The 16,241-nt window shown below is 34.4% G+C and overlaps 1 protein-coding gene across 2 annotated transcripts in view; it reads left to right on the forward strand.

Annotated features, from left to right (window-relative positions):
* The window catches only part of ppp6r2b (protein phosphatase 6, regulatory subunit 2b), a 36,563-nt gene that overhangs the window by 6,028 nt on the left and 14,294 nt on the right, over nt 1-16,241 (forward strand). Inside the window, exons 3-16 of one of the 2 annotated variants that reach the window (XM_073850027.1) lie at nt 2,069-2,328; nt 5,418-5,604; nt 5,696-5,833; nt 7,188-7,253; nt 9,253-9,365; nt 10,722-10,835; nt 10,921-11,047; nt 11,140-11,292; nt 12,526-12,717; nt 13,478-13,542; nt 13,784-13,899; nt 15,464-15,549; nt 15,649-15,746; nt 16,077-16,128. In XM_073850027.1, the coding sequence (XP_073706128.1) occupies nt 2,102-2,328; nt 5,418-5,604; nt 5,696-5,833; nt 7,188-7,253; nt 9,253-9,365; nt 10,722-10,835; nt 10,921-11,047; nt 11,140-11,292; nt 12,526-12,717; nt 13,478-13,542; nt 13,784-13,899; nt 15,464-15,549; nt 15,649-15,746; nt 16,077-16,128 (1,734 nt within the window). In that variant the 5' untranslated portion in view covers nt 2,069-2,101. Of the gene's footprint in view, nt 1-2,068; nt 2,329-5,417; nt 5,605-5,695; nt 5,834-7,187; nt 7,254-9,252; nt 9,366-10,721; nt 10,836-10,920; nt 11,048-11,139; nt 11,293-12,525; nt 12,718-13,477; nt 13,543-13,783; nt 13,900-15,463; nt 15,747-16,076; nt 16,129-16,241 lie in introns of both variants that reach the window. The other variant, XM_073850026.1, reaches the window with a different exon arrangement.

Here is a 16,241-nt window from a genome sequence, read left to right on the forward strand (position 1 = left end):
GAGCAGCACGTCTTATAATAGATATTTGTCAGTGAGTACAAGATTGCAACAAATCCTCCAGTCTATTTTTGTCATCTCTCTTTACTTTCGACCCGTGATCATTCAAATCTATAGGTCATTGTACACTGAGTCCGATTTTCGTATGCGTTTTTTTTTTTTTAGTTTTCTCATATTCGCCATCCTTATCAAAATGCTTATTATGGATGTGAAAATGCAGAAAATCAAACACGATCCAAATTTTTTTATGACGGACGAAAGTTTCAGAGGCAGTGTGTAAACTCTATTAACATAACCTGTATTTTTTTTAACGTGCAAAAATGTCGGACGAAAATTTCGTACTCATGTGTGCAAAGACATTTGCTGCGTCCCAATTCGCCTACTTATACTATGCCCTAAAAGTATGTACTCTTTTTGTAAAGAAAAAGTACATACTTTTGAGTATGTAGCAGAATAGTAGGCAGTCTTTGGGACATACTACTTCGTCATAACTCCTTCTTTAACGGACGCTCTGTTGCTTAGTTACCTGAATCCTGTCACTGTTTAAACTGCCCTGTCAATCATCACAGTTGACATAATCTACATTGCGTTTTAATTTGATTTCCTACCGTATTAGAGAGAAATGAAGAGGCACGTTATTTCACGAGTCTTTCATGCCAAGGACTCTGCTCTTGTGTTTGCATAATTATGCCTTTAAACGTTAATGACCAAACCTATCATTATAAAAGTTCATAATGTTTCTGCACATGAAATATAACGCGGATAACATTAATAAAATATTTTTTTATCAGGTTACAGACTGATTATTTATCACTCTCAAACCCATTTCTCTACCTGTCCGCTGGTCGTGCATATCCTCCATGTTTGTAGTTTTTTAAAACTTTTTATGCGTGTTTGCAGTTCTAATCGAATCCTCGTTCACCGCGCAATGTGTTGTGGGCAATATTAGCCGTTAGAGTGTGCATTGATCCGCACTTCGAATTCCGAAGTTAAGTAGTAGACCATCCGGGAATCTTTGGAATACTTTTTTGAACATACTACGATTTGGGACATACTAATTCTATTTTCGAATACTATTTAGGACGGATAGTATGCGAATTGGGACGCAGCAATTAACTCCAGCAGCTCTTGTTGGATGCAGGGTTGCCAAGTCTGCGTTTTTCCCCACAGAATTGGTCTACTTTTAAACTGTTGCCATGGGTTGATTTCCCCCAGTTATTTAAAGGTTGTAAATATTGCAGAAATTAAATTTCAATAAAAAATATTTTTTTGTTTTGTTGTACACTGTTAAGTAAGATCTTTAGGTTTTTTGCAAAATAAATATGTTGAGAATGCATAATACTCTCCCATGTCTCTTTTGATAAGGATACCTACCATATACTTATTATATTATGAAAATATTAACTTTATTCACATACTAAATGGACAGGACAGGCTACTCCTCCGAAAATGTACCAAAAAAAGTAATACCGTGATATTATACCGGCACCGTTCAAAAGATGAAAAATACCGTGATATTAATTTTAGGTCATATCGCCCACCCCTATTTTGAACTCTGTATCGTCAAATTAGGCAATATTAGGACTAGGGCATTTTTGTTGGAGATGCAAGGCTGTGTTATAAACAAGAACAGCATTATTGTAATGATCAACTTTAGTATTATACACAATTCTACACCATGTAAGATTTTGTGTGGCACACAAGTCCAAGGACAGCCCAACCTGAAGGCAAATGAAATCAGATCAGCTAATAGTCTTTAATTGACTGATGCAATTGATTCTCCAGCTGTTCATCAGGATTGTAATTACAGCTGGCTTGCTAATGTTTAATAGCTGCTGTATGCGCTGCTCTGAGTATGTTTTATTTATACTGTACTTTAGTTGTTCATTTTGCCTTGCATTATTTATACACTGATTTCTTCTGGTGCATTGTGCATTTTCTATATCGACTTTTTTGCCCAACAAAGAGTGTTATAAGTCATTGACTGTCAAACTGTGTGAACCACACTATCTGCTTTGTTTTTCTCATATGCTTGAGTAACTCTCTCTCTCTTTATCTCTTTCTGTCTCAGGCACTCTCTCTCTTTCACCTGTAAGCTGCAGTCATGTTCTGGAAGTTCGACCTGCACAACTCCTCTCAGATTGAGAAGCTCTTGGAGAAAGAGGACGTGACCTTACAGGAGCTGCTGGATGAGGAAGACGTGCTGCAGGAGTGCAAGGCTCAGAATCAACGCCTCCTCCTCTTCATCACACGGGACAGCAGCATGGTGGAGCTCCTCAACCTCGTCATACACGAGCCCCCTGCTGACCGGGAGGAGAAAATGCGCTACAAGTGAGTGAAGAGATGGTCTGGATTACTTTCTAAAGGGACTCTAAAATAAACTGACTTGAAACTTTGTCTGGGATAGAGAAAAATAGTACCGGTTTAATTCAATAATTTACCAGTATTTGGCCATTTTGAGATTAGACAGGCTGATGTTGCTGGCTGATTAATTTGACAGATATTTGACCATATTGAAATGATCAGTCTAATTAATCAGCTGATGTTGGGCCGTTTTAATATAATACATTTTTAAATATTGGTTGATGTACATTTTAAACTTCTTGGCCAGTCTGAATAATTAATCAATATTTGATTCAGTCTTATTTATGTATTATTAACATGCTATAAATATATTTAGCAGTTATTTTTATATTTTTAGTTTGTTCAATCTAAATTTTAAGTTTTAGAACATTAATTTATAGTAATTTTCCTCTTTAGGTTTTTATATTTCCATTTGCTTAAATTTATTTTCATTTCAGTTACAGTAGGGTTTTATTATTTTATTGCAGCTTTATTTCAATTACTGAAAACAATTAGTAATATTGTTAGTAAATTTTTTGACAGTAAGATTTTATTTATATTTTTTAAGTCTCTTCTGCTCACCAAGCCTGCATTTATTTGATCCATAGTACAGCAAAAACAGTCACATTTTGAAATATTTTTACTATTTAAAATAACTGTTTTCTATTTGAATGTATTTTAAAATTAAATTTCAAAATTGATTTTTTAGAATCATTACTCCAATCACATGATCTTTCAGACATTATTCTAATATGTGACCCTGGACCACAAAACCAGTCATAAGGTTAAATTTGACAAAACTGAGATTTATACATCATATGAAAGCTCAATAAATAAGCTTTCTATTGGTGTATGGTTTGTTAGGATAGGACAATATTTGGCCGAGATACATCTATTTGAAAATCTGGAATCTGAGGGTGCAAAAAAATCAAAAAGACTGAGAAAATCACCTTTAAAGTTGTCCAAATTAGGTTCTTAACAATGCATATTACAAATCAAAAATTACATTTTGATATGTTTACAGTAGGAATTTTACAAAAAATCTTCATGGAACATGAACTTTACTTAATTTCTTAATGATTTTTGGCATAAAGGAAAAATCAAAAATTTTGACCTATGCAATGTATTTTTGGCTATTGCTACAAATATACCCCAGCGACTTAAGACTGGTTTTGTGGTCCAGGGCCACATATTCTTATTTGCTCTTAAAAAACATTTATCATTATTATGTTGAAAACAGTGGAGTAGGATTTTTTTCAGGTTTCTTAGAAAGAACAGTATTTATCTGAAAAAAAATCTTTTGTAACATTATAAATGTCTTTATCACTTTTGATCAAAGCATCCTTGCTAAATAAAAGTATTCATTTCCATAATTTCTATAAAAACATACTGACTCAAATAAATGCTTTTTATTTTAGATGAATTCTGTTTTTTGGATCTTTGTATTCATCAAAGAATCCTAACAAATGTAATTACCTGTTTTAAATATTGATGATGATGATAATGATAATGATGATAAAAATGATAAATGTTTCTTGAACAGCAAATCAGAATATTAGAAGGATTTCTGAAGGATGATGCTGAAAATTCAGAATTTAATCACAGGAATAAATTACATTTTAAAATTAAAAAGCCAAATAGAAAACAGTTATTTTAAATAGTAAAAAATATTTACAAATGTTACTGTTTTTGCTGTACTTTGGATTAAATAAATGCAGGCTTGGTGAGCAGAAGAGACTTCTTTAAAAAAACATTAAAAATCTTACTGTTCAAAATTTCTATTTGCTTTCGTTTTTTTTTTTTTTCAGTTATAGTAAGTACTTCTACTTAAACTTTTATTTATTTTTTATTTCAGTTTCTGAAAACAATAATAGTGTTAGTTAACGATAACAATACTGATTTTGCCCTCTGGGAGTCAGACATAGTTTGACCATTTAACAATCATATTTGGTCATATTGAGATTACCACCAGCTCTCAATACTTGGATGATAAATAAACAGCAGTGTTAACTGTTTTTTGTCAATTTGCAAATTTACAGACAACCTTGTCAATGTATAACACGCATTCCAGTTCCTAAATATCTTTAGTGAATTTTGACTAAATAAGATTGCAGTTAAATTTGCATTGTAAACTACATTTATTTGCATTATACAGTGCCTTGCAAAAATATTCTTTTTTTCACATTTGTTTTGTTGCAGCATTATGTTAAACTGCTTTAAATTACTTTTTTCCACATCAATCTACATCTCATACACCATAATGACAAAGCACAAAACAGGTTTGTAACAACCTTGCAAATTTATTAGAAATAAAAAACTGAAAAGATCCCGTTGCATAAGTATTCATACCCTTTTCTCAGGAGCATTCATATTGCTTCTAGATGTTACTACACTTCGAGTGGAGTTAAACTGTGGCAAATTCATTTGAATGAGTATGATTTAGAAAGGCACACACCTCTCAGAAAAGGACTAACAGCTGAAAATGCATATCAGAGTAAAAACCAAGTCCTGAGGTCAAGATAACTGCCTGTAGAGCTCAGTGATAGACTTGCGTTAAGGCAATGATCTAGGGAAGAGTTCAGAAAAAAATCTGCTGCGTTGAAGGTTCACAGAAGCATGTAGCCTCCATTATCCATGATGGAAGACGATTGTCTGCCAGCCCCCATCCAAGCTGACAGAGCTTGAGAGGTGAAAAGGTGAGGCGAAGAATGGCAGATAATTGCCAAATGCAGATGTGCAAAGCTTGTCACATCATACCCAAAAAAGACTTGAGGCTGTAAAGGTGCTTTAACTATATACTGAGTTAAGAGTATGAATACTTATGCAATGTACTTATTTCAGTGTTTGATTTTTAATAAATGTGTAAAATTTGCTAATCTGGTTTTTGCTTTGTCATTATTATGGTGTATGGAGTGTAAACTGATGTGGGGAAAAACGAATTTAAAGCAGTTTAACATAATGCTGCAACAAAACAAAATGTGGAGGGAAAAAATGAAGGGGTATGAATACTTTTGCACGGCTCTGTATACATCAATCATCCGCTATTGATATTTGTTTTCTTTCTGTCTCTCATGCAGGTATGCTAATGTAGCATGTGAGTTATTGACATGCGACGTGTCCCTCATTAACGATAAAGTTGGTGGAGACGAGTCTCTGCTGAACACACTCTATAGTTTCCTAGAGCAGAAGTCGCCGCTGAACCCTCTACTGGCCTCCTTCTTCAGTAAGACCATCGGCAGCCTCATCACCCGCAAGACCGAGCAGGTACACAAACATGTCTCTTTTTCATTTGAAAATCAGTTTTTCTGCATGATTTTTTAATTTCTGCTCTTTGTTCATCTACATTATGTATCAGGTGATCAGTTTCCTTAAGAGCAAGGAGGATTTTATAGGGCAGGTTTTGAAACACTTGGACACGTCGGCCATGATGGATCTGGTGCTGCGTCTCATTAGCAGCGTGGAGCCCGTCTGTCTCAGACAGGAAGTGCTTACTGTGAGTGCACACGACCTGCTGATTCATTTATAGGTGTTTCTATAATGGACACTTTGGCGCTGTGAAAAACAACCTCTCTCACTGTTTATTTGATTGTCTGCTGACGATGTCCAGTATTCATCACAGGAAAAATTCCACATTAAAATTCATTCATGCTTTCAGCACATCTCAGAAGATATAATGTGTTTAACAGCATACTGTGGTGGAAATCTTTGATTTTAGGCAGTACTTGGGCTCATTTAATAGCATTGTACATTATTACATAATACTTTTTTATCCACTACTGTTCAATTTGTATTGCTTTAAAAAAAAACTTTTATGCTCACCAAGCCTGCATTTGTTTGATCAGAAAATACAGTAGAAACTGTAATACTGTGAAACACAAGTATAATTGAAAAGAACTGTTTTCTATTTGAATGTAATTTATTCCTGTGATCCAAAGCTGAATTTTTAGGATCATTACTCCAGTCTTCAGTGTCACATGATCCTTCGGAAATCATTCTAATATGTGACCCTGGACCACAAAACCAGTCTTAAGTCGCTGGGGTATATTTGTAGCAACAGCCAAAAATACATAGTATGGGTCAAAATTATCGATTTTTCTTTTATGCCAAAAATCATTAGGAAATTAAGTAAAGATCATGTTCCATGAAGATTTTTTGTAAAATTCCTACTGTAAACCTATCAAAATGTAATTTTTGATTAGTAATATGCATTGTTAAGAACTTAATTTGGACAACTTTAAAGGTGATTTTCTCAGTATTTTGATTTTTTTGCATCCTCCGATTCCAGATTTTCAAATAGATGTATCTCGGCCAAATATTGTCCTATCCTAACAAACCATACATCAATAGAAAGCTTATTTATTGAGCTTTCATATGATATATACATCTCAGTTTTGTAAAATCTAACCTTATGACTGGTTTTGTGGTCCAGGGTCACATATGCTGATTTGCTGCTCAAAAAACAATATTTTTATCAATGTTGAACACAGTTGTGCTGCTTCATATTTTTGTGGAAAATAATTTATTTGAAACAGAAATCTTAACATTACAAGTATCTGACCCCAAACTTGGTTTAATAATTCATATTTTAAATATTTATGCTGAATTTATATTTAAAGTTTGGGATGGTAAAAATAAAAACAGTGAAATCTGTACATAGAAGTTGTTTGATGAAGGCATGGTGAAAAGTGTCCAAGATCAAATTAATGTAACCTTAATGTAACAATTTCAAATCTTTCTTTTTTCATTGAGTAAAAATCAACCCCTGGGACATAAAAGTGCTCAAAACTAACAAAAGGCCTGTATCTGTGTGTGTATTTGTTTTGATGTTTCATGTCCTTTGTTTTCAGTGGCTGAATGAAGAGAAGCTGATCCAGAGACTCATTGAGCTGATACATCCTCGCAGTGACAGTGAAGTCAGTCATTACAGTTTTATTTTCACAACAAAGTTTAAAGGATTAGTTCATTTCCAGAATATAAATTTCCTGATAATTTACTTACCCTTCCGTGTCATCCAAGATGTTCATGTGAAGTTAAAGTTTTTGAGGAAAACCTTTTAGGATTTTTCTCCATATAGTGGACTTCAATGGGAATCAATGGGTTGAAGGTCAAAATTGCAGTTTCAATACAGCTTCAAAGGACTCTACAGCTGAGGAAAAATGGTCTTATCTAGTGAAACGAAGAAGTCATTTTCTAAAAAAAATTACAATTTATATACTTTTAAGCACAAATGCTCATTTTGCACTACCTCGACTTCACAAATTACTTAGTCACGTCGGAAAGGTCATGTGTGACGTAGGCGGAAGTACCGACCCAGTGTTTACAAGGTGAACATTTACAAAAAATTGACAATTTAGAGAAAATAAGATGAACTTTTTCCTACCCTGCCTTTTTGAACTTTAGTGCACAGACGAAGAACTAACTGCGCGAGACCTTTCCAATGTGACTATAGAGACAGAGCGCATTTAGGCCACGCCCACATCAGTGGGAAAAACAATCCAGCGCTCTCCATTGACTTTGTATTGTGGGAAGCGGACTCCTTGTCATTTCTGACTTATAGCAAAAACAATGTCTGAAAGCTGCTATGAGAAAAAGTTGTACAGTAAACAAGCTAAAAAACACAGAACTACTTTTTTATAAGCTGTCGACCCAAAAAACGAGTGTTTAAGGACACAAATAGTCGTAGATGTCAGGGTATTTCACATTGAGCCGTTCAGTTGGATTATTTCTCCAACAAAAGGAAGGTAAGGAAAAAGAGCACTGACATAGACCAATAAAATTTAGTTTCTCAATATATCTCCTCCTTTCAGGGTGGTGAAATAATCCTTTGACATGGTTAAAAATAATGAATGTTTACTGTCGCCGTTTAATTTTCATTAAATTTAAATTAGTTTTCAGAGTAATATGACACGTTGTGCTCTACTTTTGTGTCCTTAAACACTCGTTTTTTTAGGGTCGACAGCTTATAAAAATGTAGTTCTGTGTTTTTTAGCTTGTTTACTGTACACCTTGTCTCATAGCAGCTTTTAGACATTGTTCTGATGTTTGTTATAAGTCAGAAATGACAAGGAGGCAGCTTCCCACAATACAAAGTCAATGGAGATCATTGGATTGGCGTGGTTTTCATATTATGACGCGAGTCGCTCTGCCTCTATGTATTGTGCAAAGTCAAGCTAGTGCATTTGTGGTTAAAAAGTATAGAAATTACTTTTTTTTTTTTTTTTTTTTTTAGAAAATGACCTTGAAAGGATTAGTTGATTTCTAGAACAAAAAATTACCGATAATGTACTCACCAAAATGTCATCCAAGACGTTCATGCCTTTCTTTCTTCAGTCGTAAAGATATTATGTTTTTTTTGAGGAAAACATTTCAGGATTTCTCTCCGTATAGTGGACTTCAATGGTGTCTGCGAGTTTGAACTTCCAAAATGCAGTTTAAATGCAGCTTCAAAGGGCTCTAAATGATCTTAGCCAAGGAATAAGGGTCTTATCTAGTGAAATGATAGGACTTAAAAAAAAAAAAATTGTATATATTTTTTAACCTCAAATGCTCGTCTTGTTTAGCTCTGCCGTGCACATGCGTACTCTGTGTAATCTGGGTCAATACAGTTAGGGAAGGCCGAAAAACTCCCATCTCATTTTCACCTCTTTAAATTTAAAATCGTCCTACATTGCTGCAGAAGTACCATCCCAGTGTTTACAAAGTGAAAAACATTCAAAGAAGGTCAAACGTCCTTTACGAAAAAATGGTACAGATTTTGTTCTGGAAGTGAACTAATCCTTTAAGCATTGATGAATAGTAGCACTGATTTATGCTACAAATGCTTATGCAACAAAACCATTTGATTTCTTACAAATGTGTATATATAAGTGAATATGAAGACATATATTCATAAATGTGCTTGCGTGTTCACAGACGCAGTCAAATGCATCTCAGGCGCTGTGTGACATCATCCGTCTGAGCAGAGATCAGGCCAGTCTGCTGCAGGAGACGTCAGAGACCGACCCTCTGCTCACAACATTAGAGCTGTAAGTGTGTGTGTGTCAGCACTTCCACCTCAAACTGTGCTTGGTCACTTTTCATGTCGGCTAGACGGTGTTTTGCTGTTTAAGTGGGTGGTTGTCTGTCAGAGTAAGCCGCAATGTGGACCAGACTTTTTCTAGGAATAGCTCAAAGAATTTCCTCACCCTCAGGCCATCCATTTTTGTGTATTTTTACATTTTCCATTAAAATACCTTCAAAATTATGTATGACCTGTTGGAATCTGACAAAAAATGGCTGATGACAGTCAGTAGTAGTCAGAATGAGAGTCCAAACCAGTGTTGTTTTTGACAACCATCTTAGATTTAGTCTTAGTCTTAGTCTTTTGGACTAAAATGCTTCTTAGTTTTAGTCAAATTTTAGTCACTTCTATATGTGATAGTTTTAGTCCAATTTTAGTCGACGAAAAGTCAAAAAGGTTTTAGTCTAGTTTTAGTCGACGAAAAGTCAAAAAGGTTTTAGTCAAAAAAAGGGAAAAAAGTAGTCTTTTAACAAATTAATGTAGGTCAGTAAGTATTTTGCTGTTGGGTAGTGTCACTTATAAGTTCTGAAAATAGCAGATCTATAGTTCAACACAATGTGAGCTTCCGGATCGACTATTTTCACCAATAATTACAATAATGAAGGAATGTTTTAGAACATAAAAGACAAACAAGGATGGAATGCTAAAACGGCTTGCCATACTAGTATAGCAAAGAGAATTTAATGCTAAAACGGCTTGCCATAGCGTCAGATACTTTTTAAGTTTTAATTGGCATGCACAATAAGCGGAAATGTCATGCATCTTAAACGTCTGACGGACCACCCACTAACATTTTCGTCTATTCTCGTCTCGTCAACGAAAACTCACACACGTCTCGTCATGTTTTAGTCATCAACGAGCCATTTTTATCTCGTCATCGTCTCGTTATCGTCATGAAAAAAAGTGGCGTCAACGAAATGATTTCGTCATCGTCATCGTTGACGAAAACAACACTGGTCCAAACTGCTGACAAAAACATAATAATCCACAAGTAATCCACACCACTAGTCTTGTAAAACATGTTTTTGATTGTAAATTATGCTTGTTTTGTGCACCAAAAATGCTATATTATCGATAGAGGGCTTGTATTGTAACCCACAAGTGATGGTTTGGCGTTAAAAATGGCTAAATGATTCATTTCTTTATTACAAACATGCACCTTTTCACTAAACAAGATGTTAACCGGCTTACTTGTGGATTATTGTGATGCTTTTATCAGCTGTTTGGACTCTCATTCTGACGGCACCCATTCACTGCAGTGGATCCATTGGTGAAAAAGTGATGTAATGCCAAATCCGTCTGCTGCATGTGTGTATTTCAGACAGCAGAACGTCGAGGCACTATTGAAAAACATGTTTGAAGGTGAAAGGAGTGAAGTGTGCATTGTCAATGGAACGCAAGTTTTACTCACACTGTTGGAAACTCGTAGACCAGTGTGAGTAATACAAACACCACAGACATATTTCATCATATACACACATATTCACTGTTACTAAACTGTGTGTGTTTGTGCATAACAGTATTGAGCAGGTGATTGACCCGTGCTCTCAGGGATTGGAAAAGTCATACACTGTAAACAACAGCATTTTAATGGGCATCCAACCACATCTAAAGCACTTCCACCACCTGCTGTTAAACCCTCCCAAGGTTGGTCTGCTCCTCTGGTTTTATCACCCAAGTCTTAAAAACAAAATGAAAGATGTCATATTGTGGATGTTTTTGACTCTCTCTGTGTTCAGAAATGTGTGATGTTGACCACGATGGGCGTTCTGAAGGAGCCGTTTGGCAACGCACGGCTGCATGCATCCAGATTGATGGCTGCTCTCTTGTACACCAGAGCTCCCAGAATCCACCACGAGCTCTGCCAACTGAACATGATCAACCTGCTGCTGGTATTAGTCATTCTTAGTCTAGTCAATAAAAAAATTTAATGTTTTCTTTTTAGATCCTATCAGTTTTTTTTTTATTTAGAATTTATTTTTGAATCTTTCTGGATATTAAAGGGATAGATCACTCAAAAATAAAAATTCTGTCATTAATTACCCTCATGTTGTTTTAAACCTGCAAGACGTTCATTGATCTTTGAAACACAAATTAAGATATTTTTGATGAAATTCAAGAGCTTTTTAACCCTGCATAGGACTACAGTAATGCAACTATCACATTCAAGCCCCAGAATATTCAGCAATTTCTTCTCTTCCCTGTCAGACTTTGATGCACATTCGAGACATCCGGGTCAAAGACTGTCACGGAAGAGAAGAAATTGTTTAATAAAGTCGTATTTTTATTTTATTTACGCACAAAAATTATTCTCGTAGCTTCATAACATTACGGTTGAACCACTGATGTCACATGGGTTATTTTAGCTATGTCCTTACTACCTTTCTTGGCCTTGAACGTGTCAGTAGCATTGCTGTCTATGCAGGGTCAGAAAGCTCTCGGATTTCATCAAAAATATCTTGATTTGTGTTACGAAGATCGAATATCATACGGGTTTGAAATGACATGAGGGTGAGTAATTAATGACAGAATTTACATTTCGGGTGAACTATCCCTTTAAGATACTTCAGACAGTATTTTTTTATACAATTTCAATCTTATGTTGCTAGTTTAAGTTTTCTAATTATTTTATTTATTAATATATATTGTTTTATTACTACTACTGTTCAGAAGTTGGATTTTTATTTTTTAAAGAATACTTCTAGTCAGCAAAGATGCATTAAATTAATCAAAAGTGACAGTAAAGAGATGTATAATGTTACAAAATGATTTTCATTTAAAATAAATGCTCTTCTTTCAAACTTACCGTTTATCAGACAAGGCAAAAAAGTATCATGATTCTTCAAAACTAATAAGCAGCACAACTGTTTTCAACATTGATAATGATAACTGTTTCTTGAGCAGCAAATCATGTTAGAATGATTTCTGAATGATCATGTGACACTGAAGACTGGAGTAATGATGCTGAAAATTCAGCTTTGCATCACAGAAATAAATTGCATTTTAGAATATATTACAATAGGAAACAGCTATTTTAAATTGTAAAAATATTTAACTATTAATGTTTTTACTGTATTTTTGGATCAATGAACACAGCCTTAATCTTTCTCGATTTCTCTCTATAGGATTTGTTTTTTAAATTCTCCTGGAATAACTTCCTGCACATCCAAGTGGAGCACTGTGTCTCTGCCATCCTTAACCAAACGACACAGAACGGAAAAACACATGACAGTCCCGATCAGATTCAGCTGGAAACACAAGACACACAAAACTCAGTCAAATCTGACATGTTCACACGCTGTGACCTGATAAAGCATGTAAGTATGACCCTCACTTTTAAAGGTGACATATCATGAAAATCTGATGTTTTCCATGTTTAAGTGCTATAATTAGGTCCATGGTGCATCTACCAACCCAGAAAATGTAACTTTGTTTTGGTCAAATTTTCTCTGCAAGGATGTAAAAAAACAAGCTGCTCAGATTTCACTCTCCCTGTGATGTAGGAAGGGGATCTTATTATAATATTACCGCCCCTTCACAGCACCACCAGTGTGTTTTCGGAAGCGACAACGGTGAACCAGTTCTGAACCAAACTGTTTTGTTGTTTGCTGCACAGATGAGCAAAGAACACTATTTAGAGTCCCAGCCTCAGAGCAGACAAAAGAGCAGTGGATTGATTTATTTACTGTATATTAACGCTGCTGCCACTCAGATCTAATATAAACATGCTATTTCTTTTCCAGCTGTTTACCTTCACAGACATAACCGACCGTTTTTGTAACTCGTGTGTTTTTAATAGACTTTTGTGTATTTGACTGTTTAAGCGCAATAAGACATGAAAGAGAACTTAGTTTAGTACTCACATGCCGTGTGACAGACGCTTTCTGTGTGCATGCATTAAATGTGTGTTCTCAGAAAACAGCGTGTTTCTGCTTCCACTCAAAATAGGCATTTTCAAAATGATATAAAAAATAATCTGTGGGTATTTTGAGCTGAAACTGAAATGTAAATTGTGAAATACAGCATGCTGTATGTGTACGTCATTGCAATATAATTGTGTGTTGTGTGTGTGTTCAGCTGCTGAAGGACTGCAGGCTGGTTCAGAGGATTTTAGATGCTTGGGAGGAAAATGACAAAACACAGTAAGGACAAATTTAAATGTACATTCTGTGACCTGAAAAGTTAATATGCTGTTTGACTATTTGACTATTATATTACACATATAGTAATAAAAGCGTGTGTGTGTGTGTGTGTGTGTGTGTGTGTGTGTGTGTGTGTGTGTGTGTGTGTGTGTGTGTGTGTGTGTGTGTGTGTGTGTGTGTGTGTGTGTGTGTGTGTGTGTGTGTGTGTGTGTGTGTGTGTGTGTGTGTGTGTGTGTTATAGGGAAGCTGGAGGCATGAGAAAAGGCTATATGGGTCATCTGACCAGGATTGCCAACACAGTGGTACAGAATGCAGAGAGAGAACAGGAACAGACCCAAATTGCACAACTAATAAAAGGTAGCTGTGACACACACTTGGAGTATTTTTGGGTAGATTTGTGTGCGTGTGTGTATCAGGCTTGTGCACAATTCAGAATTGAATTGAGAATGACTCCTAAATTCCAATTCAATTCTTGAATTTGAATTGATGTCAAAAACAGGATCTAGAATTACAATTCGAATTTGAATTAAAGGAAGCAGAATTGCAATTCAGTACAAATTCAAAGAAATTCATATACATAAGTGAAGTGTTTAACAATGAAGCTTTACAATATATGTCAGATATGATTTCATTACATATTCTATAAATGATATTAGTTTGAACTACTTGTACAGATTACATTGTGTTATTTGATTACTTTGAAATGAAAATAACATTTTGAACAAAACGAATCAAACATTGAGGGAGTAATTTATTTCAAGAATTTGATCATTATCTATATGTTGGAACAAAATGTATGCAGGGTTGAGGAGTGACTAGTTATGTGTAATGAAATTATGCTATTAAATTACAAAATTAATGTAATTGTATGTGAGATTCAACACATTCTTTCTGTTGTATGACTGTGTGGAATGTCTTTGAATTGCCATGAATTTAATTCCACTTCCTGTCATTCCAACTCCAATTCAAATTCAACTTCCTGTGGGGTGGAGTCAATTCAATTCAAATTCCAACTCATGAATTGAATGCCGGCCAATTCTGAAATTCTGAATTGTGCACAAGCCTGGTGTGTATATACACTACCAGTCAAAAGTTTTTGAACAGTAAGATTTTTTAAGTTTAAAGACGTCTGTTCTGCTCACCAAGCCTGCATTTATTTGATCTTAAGTACAGCAAAAACAGTAAAATTTAAAATAACTATTTTATATTTGAATATATCATAAAATGTAATTTATTCCTGTGATCAAAGCTGAATTTTCAGCATCATTACTCCAGTCTTAAATGTCACATGATCCTTCAGAAATCATTAAATCAGCATAATTTGCTGATTTATACACCATGCCATTCAAAGGGTTGGAGTCAGTATCATTTTTTTTTATAGAAATGAATTCTTTTATTTAGCAAGGATGCTTTAAATTGATCAAAAGTGATGATTAAGACATTTATAATGTAAGATTATTTATAGTTAATAAGATTTCTGTTTTAGATAAATGCTGTTCTTTTGAACCTTCTATTCATCAAAGAAACCTGAAAAAATTCTGCTCAGCTGTTTTCAACAACTACAATAATAATAAATGTTTTTTGAGCAGCAAATCAGAATATTAGAATGATGTCTGAAGGATCATGTGACTGGAGTAATGATGCTAAAAATTCAGCTTTAAAAAACACCGGAATAAATTACATTTTAAAACGTATTCAAATAGAAAACGGTTATTTTAAATAGTAAAAATATAAAAAAAAATACTGTTTTTGCTGTACTTGGATCAAATAAATGCAGGCTTGGTGAGCAGAAGAGACTTCTTACATTACAAATCTTAAAACTTTTGACTATTAAGTGAGTTTGTATGTTTATATATATATATTTGTAAACACATAAACAAATTGTTTGCCTTTAAATATTTGGTATGTTTGTGTATGACAGAGCTACCAGAGGACTATAATGCACGCTGGGAGCAGTTTGTGAATGAAACACTAACAGAAACTAACAAGAAAAACACAGCAGACCTGGTGAGATTTCACACAAAGACAAGCAAAGGAAGTATTTTTATATTACAAATTACAATCTGCAAATCACCTTTAATAAGCATAAATTGCTCTTTAACACAGGTGTTCTCAGATTATCAGATCCAGCAGATGACAGCAAACTTTGTTGATCAGTTTGGACTGAACGACGATGAATTCGGGGAGCATGACGGCAGCATCAGGTTTAGATTTACAGATTTAATTGTTAATTAAAAAATTATTAAAATCTGAAAAAAATGTAAACTAATGTATGTGTTCAATATAATTTAAAAAAAGTCTTTCAGACTTATCAGAAGTTTGAAAGACTTTTATACAATTATATTGAACATCTACATTAATTTTAGATTTGCACATATTTAAGTCTTTCAAACTTTTTAAAACAGCATTTTTTTACATTTTCGTTTACATAATTAGAATGATTTTATTTGATATAATTTTAAATAAATTTAATTTAATGTAGTATTTAATAACTATGTTTACTGATTAAGGTTGTCTCTCTTTTTTTTATGCAGCGCAACGTTCGATCGAATCACAGAGATCAATTTTAACCTGGTGGATGAGGGGGTGAGTATGTTTTGGTTTTTAATGTGACCTTTTCCGTGTTTTTGTGTTTGTTTTCTTCTTATTCACGTACTTTTGGCTTTCTTTCTCAGTCTTGCTAACCCTTTCTGTTTCTC

This window comes from Garra rufa, chromosome 11 (genome assembly GCF_049309525.1).
Source record: "Garra rufa chromosome 11, GarRuf1.0, whole genome shotgun sequence".
Classification (NCBI taxonomy): Eukaryota; Metazoa; Chordata; class Actinopteri; order Cypriniformes; family Cyprinidae; genus Garra; species Garra rufa.